Here is a 21,615-nt window from a genome sequence, read left to right as displayed (position 1 = left end):
ACACAAAACAACCATAACAATATGTCTTACTTTTTAGATTTCTTTTCATACAAATCAAAATTGTCGATTAAATTTGAAGTACTTTTCTTCAGAATATATTACCTATGGAAATACCAGTAACTAACAAGAATATATATACTGCATACACATTCATTTAGTTGGGAACTGCTTACACACTCTACCAACGAAAAAATTTGTCTTTACGTTATTTCAATTTAAGAATTACCAAAAGGGAAAAATGGAAAGTGTTGATATTGTTTCTTGGGAAAATGACAGAAAAATTGCCTTTAAATATACGAATGATAATAAGGTCGTGCAAAATGCAATAATTCTTCTCAAGTTCTTGAGACCTTTTTGGCATTAATGTCTTTTATGAAATGATTATAAAGCCCCCAATTTAAATTAAAAAAGAAATGGATAACTGATTAACAAATTTGTACAGCAAAATTTGTCATTTGCTATCTCATTTTAGTCATTGCCAGAAGGAAAATAGACATTACTTTAAACAAAAATAGTTGCTAATACTTATAACACATGGACTTTAGTTATTGAAAAAATTTTAGAGGGAAAGTTGTAATTATTTATCTCATTTTAGCTATTGCTAGAAGAAAAGTAGTGATTAATTAAACTAAAGCAATAACTCATATTTACAACATTTGGGGCATTATAGTAATTTCACATAAGACATTAGGAAAGGTCCCAAAAGACTTAAGAGGAATTATCTGATAATTTAAAGGGATTTTTCTATCATTTTATGTTCAATTTCTTTTCTTTTTTGCTGCAAAGTAGAAATGTAGTGGTATAAACGTGTAATCGTTACAGCAGTAGATTTAAGTTCCATCGGTATGATTTAAATTATATTTATTTTTATTGTTATTTTTGAGTTTGTAATTAATTAGAATATTATTTATTTTATATGCTGTTTTAATGATAGAAATATATCTACATATAGAGTAGTATTTAATTTGGATCATTGACATCAAATTGTGAGAATCCATTTTTATCTCTTTGGGTGGCAGACGATCCAATTTTATTTTATTATTGTAATTTGTAACATCAAATTCCTCTATTATTGTTGTCTTCAGCAGATAATCCGGTTCAAGGAAAATAAATGAAGAAGAAATTAATTATTACCCTTCAACATCGTTAATTAATGTGAGTTATCATATGTCTTTAATTCTTGCTATCCGAATAAAAGTAATAATCAATTAACTATGACTTGGTCTCAAAATATATAACTAAAATAGTAAGCTATTGTTGTCGTACTATCTTTGAATCGAATAAACTAAATACACCATGTCAATAAAATTATACCACTTGTAATTTGTAAGTCGTAGTGGTGACAAGATGTTCATTAAAAATGGATTGATAACGACTTTTTTCTTACAAAAACTATAAAAGTTTAAATGACAAATTGGCTTTTAAACTATAGGTCCATAAAAAATGTCTGAAATCTTAAACTCATTTTTTAGTATAATGTTCTTCTTTAACTTTAAAAAAATGATGCCATATCATCCCTACCATTAAAATTTACAAAAATTATTGTTGTTAAAATTTAGGGATATTTATCTGATTTTTTTTATCTTCCTGAACACAACTCCAAAGTGAGAGTTATTTTGGAACATAAGAAATAAAATTTATGCAACTTAAACAAAAATTTCACCATACATACTAGTAATAATCAATCAAAAGGAATAAAAATCATACAACTAAATAACAAAACACAAGTTTCTAGTCCATCATGAAGCTCAACTATTTATCACGATTTATACATAATTCCTTACAAATAACTGCACCTATAATATAGAGAATCCAAAATTCCTAAGACTGAGCTGCAAATCATCAGTAATTATGGTCACGAGGTATGTCTCTTAATATAAGTGGTGAAGCTGTAAAATGAGAGCAAACAAATATTTAGTGCTACGCATATTTAGCAAAGATTGATTTGTCAATAATTGATATGCATTTCTTTAATTAATTTGTTTGATAAATGAAAATAATAATAGTATGCACATATAAAGAGCTTCCATTGGGTACGACTGAAATCATTAATCATAATTCAAAGGTGTTCAATTTCTAAACGTCAAAGTATAAATGCTTGAACTTGTTCTAAAACTTATTGTAACTTGTTTGTATAATTTTGACTCAGTTGTAACTTAATCCTTAAACTTTGACTTGATATAACCCAATCCTTATAATTTTAACCATTTAAAATATTTGCCCATATATTTAAAAACATAATTATAAAGATTAAAATTATTTTAAATTTAGGAACTAATATTTTAAATTACTAAAAAGTTTAATCTCTATATATAAAGATTAAAATTTTAATCTTTATAATTTATTTTTTAAATATAGGGACCAATATTTTAAATTACTAAAATTATAAGGACTAAGTGGTATTGTGTCAAAGTTCAATAATTAAGTTATAATTGAGTTTAAACTATAAAGATTGGGTTAGAATGAGTTAAAATTCAAGGATTGAATACAACTAAGTTAAACTGAGGGGATCAAATGATTAATTTTCAATAAAAGAGAAAAGTTACTGACAAACGAAGATCTTTCATAAATGATTTTGTCATATGAAGTATATTGTTATATATATATATATATATATATAAACACATGAAGTATTCATCAGCAACCCTTTGAAATCTTAAACTCATCGGTGTTTTCACTGACAAATATTCTACGAATTGCAGACAGAGGAAGAAATCCCATGAAAAATTGAAAGATTTCAAAACTTACTAGGAAGTTGTTCCTGTGAGTTGTGAGCGCCATCAGAATTTCTTGTTGATCTGCAGGCAAAGATCATGAGGATGAGGATGAACACAACAACCAGAAAGAAAATGGAAAACGGTGAAAGCATTTTGAAAGCTGATATAGTTTCTTTCTTCCCCCTCTTGTACTTTCAAGCAAGTATTTGTTTAGGCTTTATAATCTCCTATTTATAACTGAAAAGTCTTAGCTTAATTCAAATACAATTAGAATGGAGTTGCTGTTTAGCTCAAGTCAACGTCCCTTTTTTTTTTTTTTACAATTTTCTATCAGGTGGTCCTGACCTCCCATTTTTCTGAACCATTTGGCATTTAGTACTACTGATTAATTAATCTAGATTTGAATATTTTGTATATTATACTTTAGAAAATTAGGTGCTCATATGTTAGGCTTATCTCTCTATCAAAATGGTTTAAATCCTTTGATAGGTCTTATCTTTAAGGTTATGTACCTTTAATTCATTGACTAATGGGAAAATATGAAAATGATTCGAGGGTAAAAAGAGGCAGTAGAAGGGATAACGGAATATATTGAAGTCTCATAATGATTAACTGGATAATGAACTAATATTGCCTTTGGATGTATATAGATTTGGATTTGGTTTTGGGCCAAATTTACCATTTGGATTCAAACAAATTTATGGACATTTAAATCCAAATTCATATTTTATTATAATTCATTTTGTAATTTCAAATAGCATCTATATCCTGATTATTAACATGAAGAGAATAAGAATGTTAGAGTGACTACCATTTCATATATTCCTTTTTCATTAATTCTCTTTGAATTTGAAATTTGTTATACAACCCAAATAAAAAGGTTTTGAATATAAAACTCATATTTAAATCTACCAATCTAAACGCTCCTAAATGTATATAACCTCAAAGGTGAGTACCATAAGATGTTTTATATTATTTTTTGGTAGAATGTTTTATATTATTTTGATAGAAAGACAAGCTTACTAATTACTTAATTCTCTAAAATTTATAGACCCAAATAAGAGTAGTTCTCTTAGGCCTCAAAGTGTTTTTTAATGGATCCAACTACTATTGGTTGATGACCTTCCTTTCTAATTGACTATGATTCATTTAAGCACCAATATGCTTAAGATTTAGTCTTTCTTGATTACAATATCATTAAAAAAAACATGCCACAGATAAGAAGCAATTTATTCTAAGAAATAATACGCAATGTAACTAAGTTAGTGGCATATATAAAATAAAAAGAAATATTTCACATTTTTTTAAGGCACGTTAGCTTTTGGAAAGTAATTCTTGCAACTTTTGCTGACTTTGAAAAAAAAATATTGTTAGAACGAGATGTAACCAGAAATCAATTAATAAATGTATGGTAAAAAAGTAGTGTATAAATAAAAGAATGACAACTAACTTGAATCTAAATATAATAATAACGAAGTACACATTATGAATCCTTACGTATTCCATGTTAGACAATAATATGAAACAGAAATAGATGTGAAGTTGCCATGATTTATCATTATAACTAATGTGGATTTCATGCATTGTATGAAGGATGAAAAATGAACAGTATTTTTTGTAACTAAAAATTATGCTTCTTGTTTGAATTATTATATTATAAAGAGTAAAATCACTTCCTTTCTGTCTGTTTTATCTTAAATACATAAACTTCCATTTTATTTTGAAAATCTACATAAACTTCTTTCAAAATTGTAAATTATTCTTAATAAAGAATATTTAAAATCTTCAAAGGAATATTCTTGATGGTATTAATAATTGAACCAAAATTTAGATTTCGATATTGGATTGGAGGTCTGTGTAGTTATGGTAATACTAGGAAGTCAATATATTTTACTTTATTATATATAATGTTGATAGATCCAGTTTATATGCTTCTTTTGTCTTGTTTTAGCTCCCAATTTAAAGTAATTATGGCATATAAATAGTTGGAAAACAAAACATATTGCCTCATTGACTATTGTATGTGTTTTGTAGAGAAATAGAGCCAAAAATGACCTAAAACACACCAAAGGACGAAGAATCATGCCTCTAGTTACGTCCAGTCACAGATGAGGAAAAGATGAAAAAGCTTGTTTGTGCTTCAACCAAGGGCGAACAAAATTATAAGGGATTTGACTGTGGGTAGATAAAGGGGCTGTTATTTACTTTGACTGAGGGCGGACAAAAATACAAAGGTCCCAACCGCAAGCGGAAGAAAAATTAGAAAGCAGAATTAATCCTAAATTAAAAGAATTAAAATAAAAGGACCAAAGAGACTTGTATTATGGGCTTTTAGGTTTTAGGGTGAGAAAATTATATAAGAAACCTTGAGGAGCCTCATTGGATCATCCAATCACTTCTTTGAAAGCTAGGAGGCAACGTACAGAGTCTGGAAGAGTTCTTCTAAGCTGAGAGTTTTCCCTCTTTCTTTATTCCTTTGATATTCTCTATCTTTTACTGAGGATTTGAGTGGCTTCTCTATGAGTTGTTTCTAAATCCCCAATCAGAGTAGGGAATAGCCTAGTTGCAAGGATGGTTTTGCTCTTTTATTTAGTTTTATTTATTTTCCCTATTAAATATTGAATTTTGTCTATGAAATTTATCTGTTTACTTTTATAATTATCTCTCTTAATTTAATTGTCTTTTTATATAGATGACCACTATATAAATTGTCTATGGGTAATTTGATGAACTAAAAGGTGAAAAAACTCATTTTGACCTAGAGAGATAGACATCAATAACTAAATTAAGAAATATTAAGATATTTGTGGTGACTTAGATCATAACTTCATGGTGTAGTTAAATATTGGAGTTTAGAGGAAGCTAAATTTAATTCTAATTAAATACATCCTAATATATTAGAAGGTGATTAGGATATCTTAGACATAGTTGTCACTATAAATGAAAGGAGATAAATAACTAAATTAGAGTAAACCATCCTAATAGGCGAATCATCATCCTTGGCAGTCTTTTGATTGTTGGTTCCTACATTTTTTAACCGTTCTTACGTTCTTTATTTAATTTAATAATTATCTCAAATTACTTACTTTTGTTATAACAAAGATAACTGTTTTCCTCTATGTTTGACCCATAATACTCTAGATTTATCACTATATTAATCCCGTATGCTTGTGGGAGCCAATCAAATGTATAGATTCATTTTTTATTAGAGTTACCATTTCTATTATGGTCATTGATGTATATAACTTAATATGCAGCTAGATTGTGAGTCCCATGCTCACACAGGACCATGATTATTAAACTCATAAGTTGACTCTCCGAGTTAATGTTTTTACTGAAGAAAATTTTAACATCTTGCTAGCAAGCTTGTTACTTCATTGACTCAGCCTGACTTGCAATTGACTCGGTTAACTTGGTAGACTCAACTTGGCGTTTTGATACCAAATCAAGTGAGTTAAGGCACAAGACAACTAAGTCAAGGCAAAGTTGGAAAAGGAAAAAAAATAAAATCAAAGCCTAACCAAGTCAAATACAATGCTGAATTTTCTTAAAAAAATATTAGAGATATTCTCTAAATCTTGAGAAAGTTTCTCTCTCCTGAAAACTCACCTAAATCATGAACAAGTTCATCCCTTTTTTTTTTTTTGGGTCGAACTTGAACAAGTTCATCTAAACGCACGATTGTATGCATCTTCACTCATCTTTGCTCCAAGAAACGAGAATAGCAATATGGTGAAAGAATATGCCATACAAAAAGAAGCAAGTTTGGAGGTGAGAGAATAAAGACAGACATACACAAACACTGGATCATGCATGATCCTTCGCAGAGTGAGAGAGATGTGAACCTACGGTTTATATTATATGACATTTATTCATAATGTTATTTGCCAGTATATTTGTGTGTCTCGGGTCGCAGGAAGTTTGAGATGAAATATACTACTTACAATTGATCAATAATCTATTAATAATATGGCTTTATATATAGATTTTAGATACGACACATTGATAGATATTGCAAGTAGCTTAGTATAAAATCTTTTCAGATACAATAAGCTCTATATATTGGTCATATACCTCATGTTGGGTAAGAACAAGCGTTGGACACAATTCGTTTAATGCATGTATTAAAATAATAATACCATGCATGCATGTTGCCGCATAAAGAATGGTCTGATTAATTAAGTACCAACTATTAAAATTTAATTTTGGTATATGGTAACTGATTTGTGTTCTCGCTGTCTTGTCATACGCTTCACATATTACAATAAACAAAGGTTAATCTATCCTTTCATTGTTCCAACTTATTCTAAGTGTAATTGATATCACAAGATGAGAAGATTAAAGACGATTAAAAATTTCAATATCCTACAATGAATTATATTTATGGTAATTCGGGCGGCCTGAATACCCTCATTTTTATTTAATTTTTACTTTAAAAGTAATCATTTTTATTGTATAAAAATATAAAAATAATTTTGGGATACTTAAACAATGTATAAGACTTAAGTTTTTTTAAAAAAATATTTTGGTCTTAAAATTTAAAAATGAATATTAAAATACATTTTAAATATTATTTTCAGACATTTTGTGGATTAAAACAAGAAAAATATGACAATATAAATGTTTTAAATTTTCTTAAAAAATATCTATAGTAATGCACTTAAAAATTATATTTTAGTATAAAATGACATAAAACTTAAAGCATTAATTAATATTTATTATATGTTATATAATTTTTTATACCAAGCTTGGCCTGAATTTTTTCAAGCCTATGAAGCCCATCCCAAAATTTTTCAAACTTATTTAAGTTGGCCTGAATTACTGGCACTACATATATATATATATATATATATAATGTTGATTATGTCTCAAATTCCTATGGGTCATTATGATTTATTTATTTTTTTTGTAAAAAATAAATCATATATTTGATTAAGATTTTAGAAGATATTGATTATCAGTCAAGTTAATAATTTTTAGGTTTCCAATATACATACACAAAAAAATTAAATTTGATGAATTAATGACAATTTAATGCATGATGGAAGAAAATAGAATCTTGAAGTTAAAAGAGACGTTTGTGTAACATGACTGTCAATTTTAGGAGATGTTTTGTAAGCTTTTAAAATAGGCTGTTAAAACATCAAGGAGATGAGAGTTGGGAGCAATGTGCTCACAGATCAACAATAACTGTTGAACCAGAAAATAGCAAAGTTGGAAATGAACAATAAGACTTTAACATTTAATTTTTTTTTTCTTCAATGGATGAGGAAATTAAGATACATATTAAGGAGTACATGTTGGTACAGTCCCAAAGACTTGGGGCTTGATGTTCTTACAAGTAGCGATTGCAGGAGTCCCATTGAATTTGAGATTAATATTAGTGAGTTTCACCTTCTCACATGGTACACTGCTACTGCAAATCAAAATTATTCCTTGCTTTGTTGTTGATGTGCCTCTAATATTGTTGAAGGAGACTCTGCTTATTTTTACTTTTGATGGAGTCTGCAGCAGCTCAAAATGCACAAAAGAAAGAAAGAAGTAGTTAGAAATAAGTAGCCAAATCTTAGAAAATACAATAAACCAAAAAGAAAGAGAATTAAATACCTGTTTTGAACATTGATTCCATGGACAATATTCTTGATCTATGATCACAGGATTGGTGACATTGATCATGACAAGATTCTCAAAGCGCAAGCCAGAGACTGGGATATTTATTGAAGTACCAGGCCAAGTTTTGATTCTCACACCATTATCAGTGTTTTTAAAAGTGCAATTCTTCACTATCAAACCTTCAACAGGTTCTTCATTTTCATATTTTCCAAGGCTTCCAACACTAATGCCATGGCCAGGTCCACATGTCACATTCTCAACACTCACTTGTCTACTTCCACCACCCAATGAAACACAATCATCTCCTGTTCCAATGTTTGAGTTAAGTATTTTCACTTTTGTTGATCTTCCAATGTGGATTCCATCTGTATTCAAACTATCTGATGGAGCCTCGATGGAGAATTCATTGAATGTAATATTCTGGCACCCTAGAACATTCACGTGGAAATGTTTGCTGTTTTTTGATGTTATGTCCCGAATGATTGTATTGTTCATGAAGCTGAAACCGAAATTCTGGAAGGGGTTTAAAAGAAAGTTAGACTTTTAAAAGTTCTGTACCTCATTGCTTTAGGGTTTATTAGTTTATTTAGAAGATAAAAAATCAATCTAGTTTTCTTTCTCTTTCTCTTAACCTTCTTTTAAATATGAGAAAATTGACTCATTAATTATGTGATTTTTCTATTAAAACATATACTTTTATATTATTATTGAAAAATTATACATTTATTATGTTTTAATAAATAATTTCAAAAAATGATGATAAAAGAAATTCAACACATGTTTCTGAATTTTAGAAATGTGCATAACTTATATATTAATTATTACTTACCATGGAAAGCTTCTTGCAATTCCAAGTTTTAGCACAATTATTTTGCTTTCAAGCTATCGAACCTTGACCATCAAAAGTGGCACCACCAGATAAGGTAAATGAATCAATGTATCCAAATCTAAGCCATTGGGATTCTCCATTGAATTGATTAGGGTTTTCTGGTGCTACAATGTTGCCTTCAATGTGAAGCTCAATTGGAGCCTTGCAAGGACCATTTAGTTCTATTTGCCTCAAATTGTATGTACTTTTAGGCACCAATACTTTGCTTGCACTAGTCGACGCACATGCCTCTTTCCATGCTCCCTCTAAGCTCTTCTCAACATTAATCAACAAGCCAAATATATTTTAATTAAATATAATTAATATAAGAAAAAAACATGTTGGAGGTATATACATAACATGTGATAATTAACTACTAAACAAAATAAATGTGGCTTTATTTTTCCTCATAAATCAATCACAAAATTTGTCATACAACTTTTGTGTTCGAAATTTAGTGAACATATATATGTCAAAAAAATTATTTGCAATACGAATATTTGTCACAAAATTTGTTAAGTGCTAATTTTTTGTTACAAAGTTCATTTTTTTGTAGTAACCTTTCAAACTAAGAATACAATACTTGAATAAATACCCACCGACGTCAGATCTCCATTAGGTGCTCCACCATATTTTCTTATATCAAAAACAGCAGGTTGAGCTAGGATTGAAGATGCTAATAGTAATAATAAAGCACAAATATAAATAATACTCAAATTTGCGTCCATATCTTGTTCTTCTTCTTTGAATTCTATATAGGCCTTTACTTTTTTTTTTTTTTTCCTTTTCTTGTTCAGGTAGAACAATGTCTGCTAGAGTTGTAGTATAAGATGGTGAAACCCCATTAGACAGAGCTATTTATATTGTTGTGACAAAACTGAAAAAAGACACATAATAGCCAAATAATGAAATTACAAACCTGTAGTTGTTTTTGTTAAAACAAGGTTATAACCTTTTACCAAAAAATGAAACAAGTTTATAACCAAAGCCCGTTTATTTAACAATTATAATTCACGTTTGGGATGGGATGATTAAAATTTTCCCGAATTTGAAGATTTTGTTTCAAACCAAGCTTAAGGGAACAAACTATAGACTTGAACACAAACTATCATCGTCCACTTTTGCAAGATAATTTCTTTGGGAATTCAAATATTGTTACTGGAAAATTTATTTTGTGAGTTAATCATATATGCATAATTTTCAAATAGTTTTTTTTTTTTGGTTAAGTTGCAAATCTACCCATAAAGAATTCTGCAATGAGCTACTGGCATCCTTAACACAAGTATGGTGCAATTTTAAGTAAGTGTTGTGGGTCCTACTTATTATGCCCCATCTAAATGGATTAGAGGCAAAAATTTCCATAAAGTAATACGCTTTGATTCAATTTTGCCCATCAATCCTAAAAACAATACAAAAATCCCTAATCCATAATAAAGGTACATGTTATCAAACGTAGACCATAAATGTAAAAAACATTGATATTTTATTTGACTCGTAGCCCAAACGTAGAAATATATGTGTTCAAAAGAAATTAACCTTAGGCACAATATATTATTTTGTCACGTCACATCCACATAAACATACTTTGATTTAAAACTCCTATGGAAGCTCTCCAACTCCTGCCTTCCTCCTCTTCGCTATTCAAGTTATAGTTCAAACCCTCTTTTCTCTCATTCTAGCTGTGAAGTGTGATGAAATAAAATACTGTGCCTAAGGTTTGTGCTAGTCAGGACAAATATGAACACATGTAATTCCTTATTTACGCTTCAAGTAAAAAAAAAATTCATTTATTTTGACATTCATTGTCAATTAATGTTTGACAACATATGTCTTTGTTTTAGATTTGAGATTTTTGCATCATTTTGTAGGTTTTTTGTGAAAAATTGCACTACGGAACAATACATGATAGATATATATATATATATATATATTTGCCCCTAATCCCTTCACAAGCGGCATAATGGGTGGGACCCACAATCTTTACTTAATAGGTTAAAGGGTAGAATTATCTAGCAATTTTTTCTCCCAGGGCACCCACTATCATTAACTGAACAAAGGTACAAGAGTGTTCATGAACTTGTTTTAATGAGTACTACAATCCCCATCCTATTAAATTTGACTGACGTCCATTAACATTGATCATTAAAAATAACAAAGCAAATATAAAGTGCAAAAATATTCAAAAACTTTTTTCTAGGAGCTTCTGGAATCCTTAAGTCAACAATGGTACATGGGTATTCATTAACTTCTATAAAAGAGGCCACATAACTAAACATGACCCTAACATCTCAAGCTTTTGGGATTATTAGGCTAACCCAAATACCCAAATTATTAAATATTATTATCTTTTTTAATGTTAATAGATATTCATGCACTATTGTTGACTTAAGGATATCAAAAATTCTTGTAAAAAAAGTATCTGAATTTTTTTACACCTTATGTTTGCTTTGTTTTTTTTTTTTTTAGCAATCAAACATTAACTGACATTAGTTAAATTTAACAGGATGGGAATTGTTGTACTCATTAGAATAAGTTTATGAGTACTCCTACACTTTTATTCACTTAAAGATATTTGGTGCTCCTAAAAAAAAAGTTGCTAGGTGTTTTTTCCCTTTAAGCCTTACTTAACGGGCGCTTGGCCATCATCATGAATGGGGAATTTTTGCACCATTGTTTAGGGTTCATGGATCAAATTGCACCATATTTGAATTCAGGATTCTAGTAGTTCTTTGTAGAATTTTTTATGGATAGGATGCTCGCTTTTATCCTAGTTTTCTTTTTTTTTTTGTTTTTTGCATTTGTTAGAATTAAATATATAATTGTTCAAAAATATCCCTATAAAAAATAATTCACCATCATATGCATATTCTACATTCCCAAATTTATTTTTTTATGGATATGTAAATACGCGGTTTTATTATATGCGCGCTTTTTCCTCCCCTATTGTGCAAACATAGATGCATTTTTTTTTGAAATAAATGCTAGGTTGGGTAGGGGAACTTAATAAATATGTTAGTTGGTATATTTCTCATTTATGTGCATATAAATATAGGGTAAATTACATATAGGTCATGTGGAGTAGATTTATTTATAAATAAATCTCACAAAATTCAGAAACCATAGCCAAATCTTTTGAGACTTAAGTGTAATTTAAAATTAGGCTACAAAGATGATGATACCCTTATTAAAAATACATTATATCAATCAAATAATTACAACTACTTTATTAGTAATTTACAATTATAATTTTAACTTTTTACAATTGAATAATCATGTGTTACTAGCAAAATTTAATTATTAAATATATGAAATTTCAATTATAAAAAGTTAAAGTTATAGCTGTAAATCATTGATGAAATAATTATAAATTATTTGACTGATATAATATATATATGTTTAATAGGAGTATTAATTTTTTTATACTAATTTCAAATTACACTCAGGTCCCAAGGGACCTAGTTTTGGTTTTCAAATTTTACAGGATTTATTTATAATAAATTTATTCTATGGGACCTATATGTAATTTCCCATACATATAAGTAGTTTCACATGTACATACGTTTAAGTGTATATTTTGCATTGATAAAAAGGCAAGCGGAGCCTTGAGAAAAATAATTATATCAAACTACAAAATAGAAGGAAAAAACTCTAAATAATCCTATTTAAGTCTTCTAGATATATAGGCAAGACATCCTGTAGGAATTTCAGGGAACAAAGAAATTTCAGTACTTGACTGAGAGCTCTTTTTTTTTTTTTTTTAAATACATGGCCATGGAAAACCATGTGAAAAAATTAAGATCTAGTTATGTCCAATGTCAAGAAGCTTCTACAATCTCACAAGGGCTCATCGAAGATCATAATATCAAAGTTGTTTCGTAATGTTTGATGATCAGTGCATTTATTTTTTTCCCTATAAATATGGTCAAAGGTGACCATCTAATTATTTATAGTGAGAGATTTTCTTGATAATATTGGATAAAGATGAGTTCCAAGGTAGTTGTTGCTAATGAGAGACAGTGCCTCCATCGAATTAAAGTAGATGTTAACTTTGGATAATTTCTCTTTTTAGCTAGAATAATAGCCAAGAAATTTAAAAAATCCTTTAATTCAATTTCCTAATTATCTCTGATTCCTTTAATTTAGCCATGACATCTGCACGTGTGATACTTTCTAATGAGTCAGAAAAAAGCTGGATTTCGGAATATCCTAAACTCTTACATATCTTAAGCCCGTTTTTGATAGCCCAGAGTTCAGCTGCTACTATCGATTGTGGACCAAGTTTCCTTTAGAAGCCCAAAATCCAATTTTTGTTCAAATTTCTTAGAACCTCTCTGCAAGTACTAACAAAAGTTAATTCATTAGTAAAAATTTGGTCCATAATTCTCAAAATCTTAGTTCAAATCCTGCCGTCAATGATAAGTACTCTTTGCATTTGGAAATATGCTTGGAGTCAAGTGAGCCTTTAAAATATAACTCAACCAAACTTTTTTGTACCAGAAAAAAAAAAAAAAAGACCTTCGCAAGCTGTCCGCTTCTCTGGGTTGAGAAATCCATCTACTTTTTCTCCAAAAAGCCATCATAAAAGGGTGGGAGTAATTGACATTTGAGTTTTTTGCTACGTCATTAGCTGGAAAAGCCATGCTTTTCATCTTCTTTTTTCTTTTTCTTTTGTGGCTGACAAGTCAACCTTTCATATATTTGACATTTGAAATAGATTAGCTAGTAATTTGTTCATCGAAAGAGAATAAGATTTCCACTAATTTTATGATGAAAAAGTCATTATTTGATAAGCTGAATTATTGGTCTTTCAATTGAAATATAGAGCATGGCTTTTTTTAATTAACATGTTAGCATGGAAACTAGCTTTCATTTCCCATATATAATCACAAAGTATTATAACTTGAACAAGCAGAGCATTATATGATTAATCAACAACGCTCCTAAACTCAAGAAACTAAATCATTTGAACTTTACAAAATTACGGTCCCACATAAAAACAATAAAATAACATTATTTAGAAAAGTACTTAAAACCAAACCAATTATTAAATTAGTCAAAATACTAGTTCAAGAGTTAATGATTAAAATTATTGAATCATGATCAAATTAGTCATCCACAAAGTATTTTATTAAATCATTTAAGATATTGATTTAATGGTTTACTAGTTCAATCGGGCAAGTAGATTTCTATACTATACTTAAAAGTACTAAAAAGCTCATCTAAACATTAGGGATCATTGATTAATTGACAGTTAGCTAGTTAGCTCCATGACAAGGTAAAAACAGAACACTAAAATATAACCAAAAGTCCAAAAACCTTGGGTGCAGCAGTAGCTTCATTGACTGTAAATTAATCATGAGTAGTATCCATTTAAATCATCTGAGCGATGCCTTTGCATGGTTGGTCGAGATGAAGGGTTTGTCTGTAAACGTGAAAGAGCAAGATCTGCAATCGAAGTCACTTCCTTCAACTTTTGCTGCTTTGTAGGAGGTGACATACGTGGATCTAGAATCTCATTGAAGTTCATGTTTTGACCATCAAAGGATTGTATGTGGGAAATCAGATCACCAGCATGCTTTCCCATGAGAATCTCAAAAAGCCAATACACCAAAGCTAAACACATCACATTTCTCAGACACTGCAATTGTATATGCTAGCTCTGCGTCATTTAGAATGAACTAATCTTATTTGGATGACTAAGAAACAAACATGAGAACTAGAAAGAAAGCTCAGGTCCAAATTCATGAGAATATTAAGACAACATTTTTTTTTTTTCAAGAAATTAGATGTCTCAAATAGAGTTATACATGGTTTAATACCCAATTTACCTGGAGCAGCATACCCATGTGTGCCAGCAAATGTTGTCCAAATTGATGATGAGCTAGCCTTCAAGAACCTTGCTGTGCCAAAGTCTGACACAATGGCTTCAAGATTTGCAGACAATAATATATTATTTCTTGATATGTCTCTATGAATAATTGGTGGATCACAATCATGATGCATGTAAGATAAAGCTTGTGCTACACCTTTGACAACACCCACCCTCTTAGGCATCTAACTCTATGAGACATAGAAGTGAGTGATCCTTGTGAGCAAAGTCTACAGAGGTTCGCTATGTTCCAATGGCGCATTTCTGTCAAGGCTTTGATTTCACTCTTGAAGGATTTTAAACTTTCAATGTCTATGTCATCTTCTTCACATCTAAACTTTACGGCAAATTGTTCACCTCCTTGCATGACCATGTTGTAAACTTTTCCAGAAGATCCTTCCCCAATACAATACCTGCCATCAAAGTTCTCTGTTGCTTCAATAATTTCTTTATACAAATCTTCCCATCAAAGTGACATATTAAAAATGGACTTTCTTTCTTGATTCCTGAATTATTCTGTTCTAAAACTCTTGAGTTTTCTTTTGAACAAATAAAAAAAAAAAAATCCCAACTAACACCACTGTAACAAGTAGTACACCTGCTAAAAAAGCAAGAATAGATATCACAATTTTGTCTTTGTTGCTTCCCCCATGTGATATCGAAACATTGCAAGGTCTCAAACCTTGGATTCTCCCACATAAATATTTGTTATTACTCAAATCTAATGGATAAGAAGAATTAAAAATGCCACTATTTGGGGCAGGACCCTCCAAATGGTTGTAAGAGAGGTTGATGCTTGACAAGCTCAACATTGTGCTAAGGGAATCAGGGATAGAACCTGATAGATTGTTATGAGACAGATTCAGATCAGACTTATCAGGTTGTTAAGCTTACTAAGATCCACAGGGATTTCTGCAGAGAGGGAATTAAAACTCAAGTCCAAGAAATCTTCTAAGGAGTCAAGATTCCCAATTGGATATGAGAGTGCCATTGAAGTCATTATGACTCAAATTTAAATTGAGCAGATAAGGAATGGGTCCACTTAGCCTGTTTATTGACAGGTCTAACGACTCTAAATTAGAAAGACGTCCAAAGCTTGTAGGCATCATACCTGAAATATTGTTTCTGTTCAATTTCAGAAGGTATAAGATGGAGGCATTTCTGATTTGTGGTGGAATCCCACGAAATATTTGGTATGATGACAAGTCAAGCTTTTGCAACTTTTTCAACTGAAATATCTCAGCAGGAATATTTCCACCAATTGAATTTCCAGCCATGATCAGAGCTTCTAAGCTTTGGCAGGCACCCCAATTTGCAGAGAGATCACCTTGCACTCTGTTGAAGCTGATGTCAACATAAGTGAGATTAGGATGAACACCAAAATCCTGATCTGCATAACCTGTCAACTGATTATTTTGAAGTTGAACTCTGCATAATGATGAACAGTTTCTCAAACTTGGTGGAATTGGACCAGAGAGACCATTATAAGCTGCAGTGAAATTGACAAGCTTACCACCTTTGCACACTTGAGGTGGTAAATGGCCAGTGAAATTGTTATAAGATAGATGAACAACAATAAAAGATGATACATTTCCAAACTCTTGGCAAATCACCATGTAAATTGTTACGGTGAAAGCGAACACCAGTTAGATTGGTCAATCTACCAATGCTAGGCGGAATTATGCCTGAGAGATTGTTTAAAGCCATCGAGAGAACACTTAGATTTGTACAGTAACAAAGGGATTTTTTTTTTTTGACCAACAAGTAACCAAGAGATTGTGGTACAGACCCCCAAAAGTTGTTCCCTTCTAGAGATAGATATTGGAGCTTGGAGAGCATTCCAATTCTTTCTGGTATACTTCCACTGAGTTTATTATATTGAAGATTGAGAACAAGAAGATTTGGTAATGCCGAAAAGTTCAAGTTTTCGACGGTACCTTGAAGACCAGTACTGTTCAAGTTTAGTTCAATGATGCTACCTGAAAAGTCAATTGATTCCACGCCATGAACATAGGGCAAGAGCTTTACTGGAGTTAGCTTGTGATGGAGTGACCCATGAATCCAAAATTGGTTGGTGATTTGAAAGACTTTGTTTCCATTTGAGAAGAGCTTCAGATTCTGTAAGTGCTGCTAAAGTGATAGTGCATAGTGACCAGAAAACTATGCAAGTAATAAGAGGAATTAGAAATAAGGTAAAGATTTTATGTTGGGCCATGTTTGTGAATGTGCGTGCATGTTCAAAATCAAACATGAACTGAAAAGAAGGATGGATGAAGATGAAGTGAACAGTGAAGAAGAAATGGAAGCGAAGTCGGTGACGGCACTATACCTCCGAGGCACACAGATCAACAAAACGGCAAGAGAGAAGAAGACTCTAGACCTCATCATGCATCACGCCACACGAACAGTGTGGAAGAACAGAGGAGGAAAATATTTAAGAGAATGGTGAGAGACTGGAAATTGAGACGGACAGAAACAGAGGCAGAGAGAAGGGGTTGGGTGAGATTTTCTTTTTTATTTCATTTTTGGTTGTCGCTTTTTTTTTTTGTTTTTTTTTTTTTTCCTTGGACCAACATTGGTCATTGCTTAAGATCATCCACGTGAAGAGAGAGGATGATTGGGAAAAGAATCCAAGGGACATCAATGATTAAAAAATAAAACAAGATGGCACGGTTGGGTCAGTCAAACTATCAATTGATTTGATTTTGATTTGGTCAGCATGTAAAAATTATTTTAAAGATTGAGTTAAGTTGAATTATTTTGATCGATGGTGGAATTAAAAATCAAAATTAAATTGAGAATTGAATTTGATTTTTTAAAATTGGACTATTTAAAAAAAAATTTAAAATTTTTTATTAAATTTTTTAAAAAATGATTAATTTTTTTAATTATTTGATGTTATATTATATCATGAGGCTTGTAACTTGTTAAGTCATGATAAATTTAAAATATTTAGTTTTATTTTTAAATTAAGTAGCAATTTTATATTTATTTTTTATATTTAAATTATTATATACTTAATTAATTTTTTATTTTATTACATCACCAATTTGATTATTGGTCTAACATGATTAAATCATACGAATCGTAAATTGCTGAATTTCTCGATTCAATATTTGATTCGGTTATAAAAACATTAGGAATAACTAAAGAAACCATCTTAAAAGAGGAATGGAGGAAGGTTTCATTTTTGAAGAATTTAAGAACAGTTAAAAATTAAATTAATAATAATTATATTTGATAAAAAAATTATAAAAAAATTAATTAAAAATATCCATTTAAAAAATAAATATTCAAGAGTTTTAATTATATATAAAATATTTAAATTTTAAATTTTAAATATAGCTCCCATATTATAACTATGATATTTATTTGTAATTGTTTAAATTTATTTCTATATTTTTTAAACCAAATTCTATAGATAACTTTATTGTTAATAATTTAATTTTTTAGGAGCAAATTCATTTTCTCTTTTATTTTTTTCCATAATAAATGGTAGAGTTGAAAGATATCCAAATATCAAGTCTAGAATTTCAACCCTATGCACCTATGAAAATGAGTTGTTATTCTCTAATAAGTTCTTGTCAAAAAGGCGAATAAATTATTGTTTATAAAAACTGACATTTGTAAATATAAGCCCATTTCATCTTTTTTTTTTAAATCATAAAATTTAAAATGAGTTGTTATTTTTAAATGGATTATTGTTAAAAGGCGAATGAATTATTGTTATTGTAAAACCAACACTTATAAATCTAAGCCCATACCATCATGTTTTTGAAATCGTAAAATTTAGAATGGATTATTATTTTTCAATAGATTTTTGTTAAAAAATGAATGGATTGTTGTTAACATAAAACCAACATTTGTAAATCTAAACCTAGTTTAAATTTGTTAGAGTGAGAATAAATTGTTGTTAATATCAAATATGTTGTTGTCAAATTCCTGATAATAATTTAGGAGCAATTCAATCTTTTTGACAACAAAATTAATATCAATTAAGGACTAATGTATTGCAATAAAATTTGCAAATCTATTGACCTTTAAATGATATAAACTTCCTCGAGAGATCCTTAGTTGATATTTTTCCAACTTAATATGCATTCCTAATCACCACATTCTTATACCAAGCATTCCTGTATATGATTGTTGATTATTAAAATAATATATTATTATTAAAATAACGGGTTACTACAGTCCCCCCCGAGTTTAAATGTGCACTAACCTCATGTCTCCATCATTTTGACATTTGAAATAGATTAATTAGCTAGTATAGTTGGTTCTTTGAAAATGATAAGCATTCCATTATGCTGAAAAAGTCACTATTTCATATATAGCTAAATCCATCTTTAATTTCCATTAGAATTTTTTTTGGGGCCAAATTTTCCATTGAAATATAAAGCATGGTTTTTCCAATATGACTCCCCCAAATTCAAAATATAAATCCGTTTTTCCATTGAAATGTAAAACATGGTTTTTTATTATAAAAATATTTATCTTTTTAGTCAGGGAAAAGTTATTTCATATTATATATACTTATCTTCTTAGATTCTTAAAACACTAATATTCAATAATACTTTTCTTATTTTATCCTCAGAGGCATTAAAATATTGTTACCACATTAATGAGATATCATCTACATAAATGAGAAGCAAATTTTTGATAAAGTATATCATGTTTCGACATATTAATCACTTCATCTCGTTCCTTTAACAAGTTATTTCCACCAATCTCATTGAAGTAATATTAAATAGACAATAAACCAGATAAAGAAGACATGTTAAAGTCTTATGAGATCCAGGCATAGCAGAATTTACCTGACTACTTACACGAGTTTAGAATACTAGAGTCTAAACTAAAATACATAGCAAATACACCAAAAAGAAAAAAGAGAGGGAGAGAAAAAGTAAACAATAAGAGAAAATTGTTTGCTTTGGGATGAATTTTTCCTTCAGCCACCCGTTTTTATTTATAGTGAAAGGAGGCTACCATAGACAGTGTTAATTCACATCATTATGAAGGGAATAAACTAATTGGAATAATCCATTATTGAATAAAAATATTTCTCATTTTGAAATTCAATCAGAAACTAATCTCATATTAATTCATAATTTTGGTCAACTCATTATTATTACAATAATGTCAAATCCACTAATTGCTCTGACATAATGATCCGATTACCATCAAGGGTGGATCTATAATTCCAACACTCACCAATACCAATGCAAAGAAAAATAATAAAAGAAATAAAAGTGTGTAAAATTTTACATATGTTCTTATATTAAAAAAATTTAAAAAATAATATCATGTTACTTTTCAACTCTGATGAAGGGTAATTTTAAAAACATATTTTAAATATTATTTAAAAAAATGCACTGTGACTTATAAATAAAATTAAATAAATCTTTTAAAATGTGCTTTATAAATGATATAAAAAGGGTACATTTTTAATTCAATTTGTGCAATAACCTTAGAAGGCAAATATTTCGAAATCGATGGAAGGATGGTGTTAGCTTTTGTTCCCATAAATAATCACAAAGTATTATAACATGAACAAGGAAGCATTAAATGATTAATCAACAACTACTCCTGCCAAGAAACATGCAACGTCATTTCCACTTCACAAAATGATGTGGTCCCATGCATGCACGAACTTAAAAGTTCCAATTAAAAAGATTCAGCTATAAACATTATGTAAGGATCTTTGATAAAGAGGCAGTTAGCCAATTAGTTAGCCTCATGTCAAGGAACAAATGAAACACTAATAAAAATTATCCAAAAACCTTGGTTGCAATGATATTATCGAGAACAGAACTTCAATAATGAGCACAATAAATCCATTTAAATCATCTGAGTGATGCTTAATTCACATGGTCAGTCGAGATGAAGGGTTTGTCTGTAAACATGAAAGAACTAATTTCGCAATCAAAACCACTTCCTTCAACTTTTTCTCTGCTCTGTGGGGGTTGATAGACGTGGGTCTAAAATCTCATTGAAGTTAATGTACTTTTGAATATTAGAGGCCATTGTATATGGAAAATCAGATCACCATCCAGGATATAATGTCAAAACCCAATAGACCAAAACTAAACCAATCATCGCCTCGATGAAAGATCTTTTTGATCCTTAATACAAGACATTCTGGAAATACCTTCTTGCAAATTTTAAAAAGAAATTCAATATTATAATTTCTAAGAAAGCTCTTCCCACATACTCCTCCAGTCCTATTTATACAATAAAAAGAGAAAATTTGTTAGTCATTTATAAATTACGTCATTAGTTTTTTTATTATAATTTTCTCCTTTTACCCTCTATTAAATATTGGATAAAGAAGTATTGTTATTAAAAGATATAAGTAGAAAACTTAGAATTAATGAATTTTAATATTTTTTTTAGTTTTGGCAAGACATAACAATAAAAGTGAATTATAAATAGAACTAAGAGAGTATCAAATAATTTATAACTATTTTTAAAATTTAGGGGAAAAAAATGAAAAGTAGTTTAATTTTAAGACAATTTTATTACTCTAACTAACTTACTTGCTTTATTAG

General features: G+C 29.5%; 1 protein-coding gene, 1 long non-coding RNA gene and 1 pseudogene across 8 annotated transcripts; all 3 read right to left on the bottom strand.

Annotated features, from left to right (window-relative positions):
* Positions 1-1,646: 1,646 nt before the first annotated feature.
* LOC129312658 (uncharacterized) lies at positions 1,647-2,903 on the bottom strand. Its single transcript, XR_008593646.1, has 2 exons — positions 2,749-2,903; positions 1,647-1,889 (listed from the first exon to the last, which is right to left on the bottom strand). It is a non-coding gene; the product is annotated as an uncharacterized LOC129312658 (long non-coding RNA).
* A 4,987-nt stretch (positions 2,904-7,890) lies between these two features.
* Positions 7,891-9,926, bottom strand: LOC129313934 (polygalacturonase-like; annotated as a pseudogene).
* Positions 9,927-14,495: 4,569 nt separating this feature from the next.
* On the bottom strand, positions 14,496-17,535 carry LOC129312998 (MDIS1-interacting receptor like kinase 2-like). 7 transcript variants are annotated; one of them, XR_008593815.1, is made up of 5 exons: positions 17,397-17,535; positions 16,179-17,227; positions 15,241-15,480; positions 15,027-15,122; positions 14,496-14,857 (listed from the first exon to the last, which is right to left on the bottom strand). XR_008593815.1 is itself a non-coding variant. In XM_054955806.1 (3 exons), exons 2-3 carry the CDS (start codon positions 16,681-16,683, stop codon positions 15,407-15,409), a joined length of 579 nt encoding a protein of 192 aa, XP_054811781.1. In that variant the 5' UTR covers positions 16,684-17,227; positions 17,397-17,535; the 3' UTR covers positions 14,496-15,406. The 7 variants fall into 7 exon arrangements, 1 of the variants encoding a protein (XP_054811781.1); XR_008593816.1 differs by having other exon boundaries at positions 14,496-14,836; XR_008593817.1 differs by having other exon boundaries at positions 15,027-15,480; positions 16,179-16,556; positions 17,047-17,227.
* Positions 17,536-21,615: the final 4,080 nt, after the last annotated feature.

This window comes from Prosopis cineraria, unplaced genomic scaffold (assembly GCF_029017545.1).
Source record: "Prosopis cineraria cultivar Desert tree isolate PC_DT_omini unplaced genomic scaffold, ASM2901754v1 PC6, whole genome shotgun sequence".
In the NCBI taxonomy this organism is placed as follows: Eukaryota; Viridiplantae; Streptophyta; class Magnoliopsida; order Fabales; family Fabaceae; genus Prosopis; species Prosopis cineraria.
This window is presented reverse-complemented; position numbering and strand designations above follow the sequence as displayed.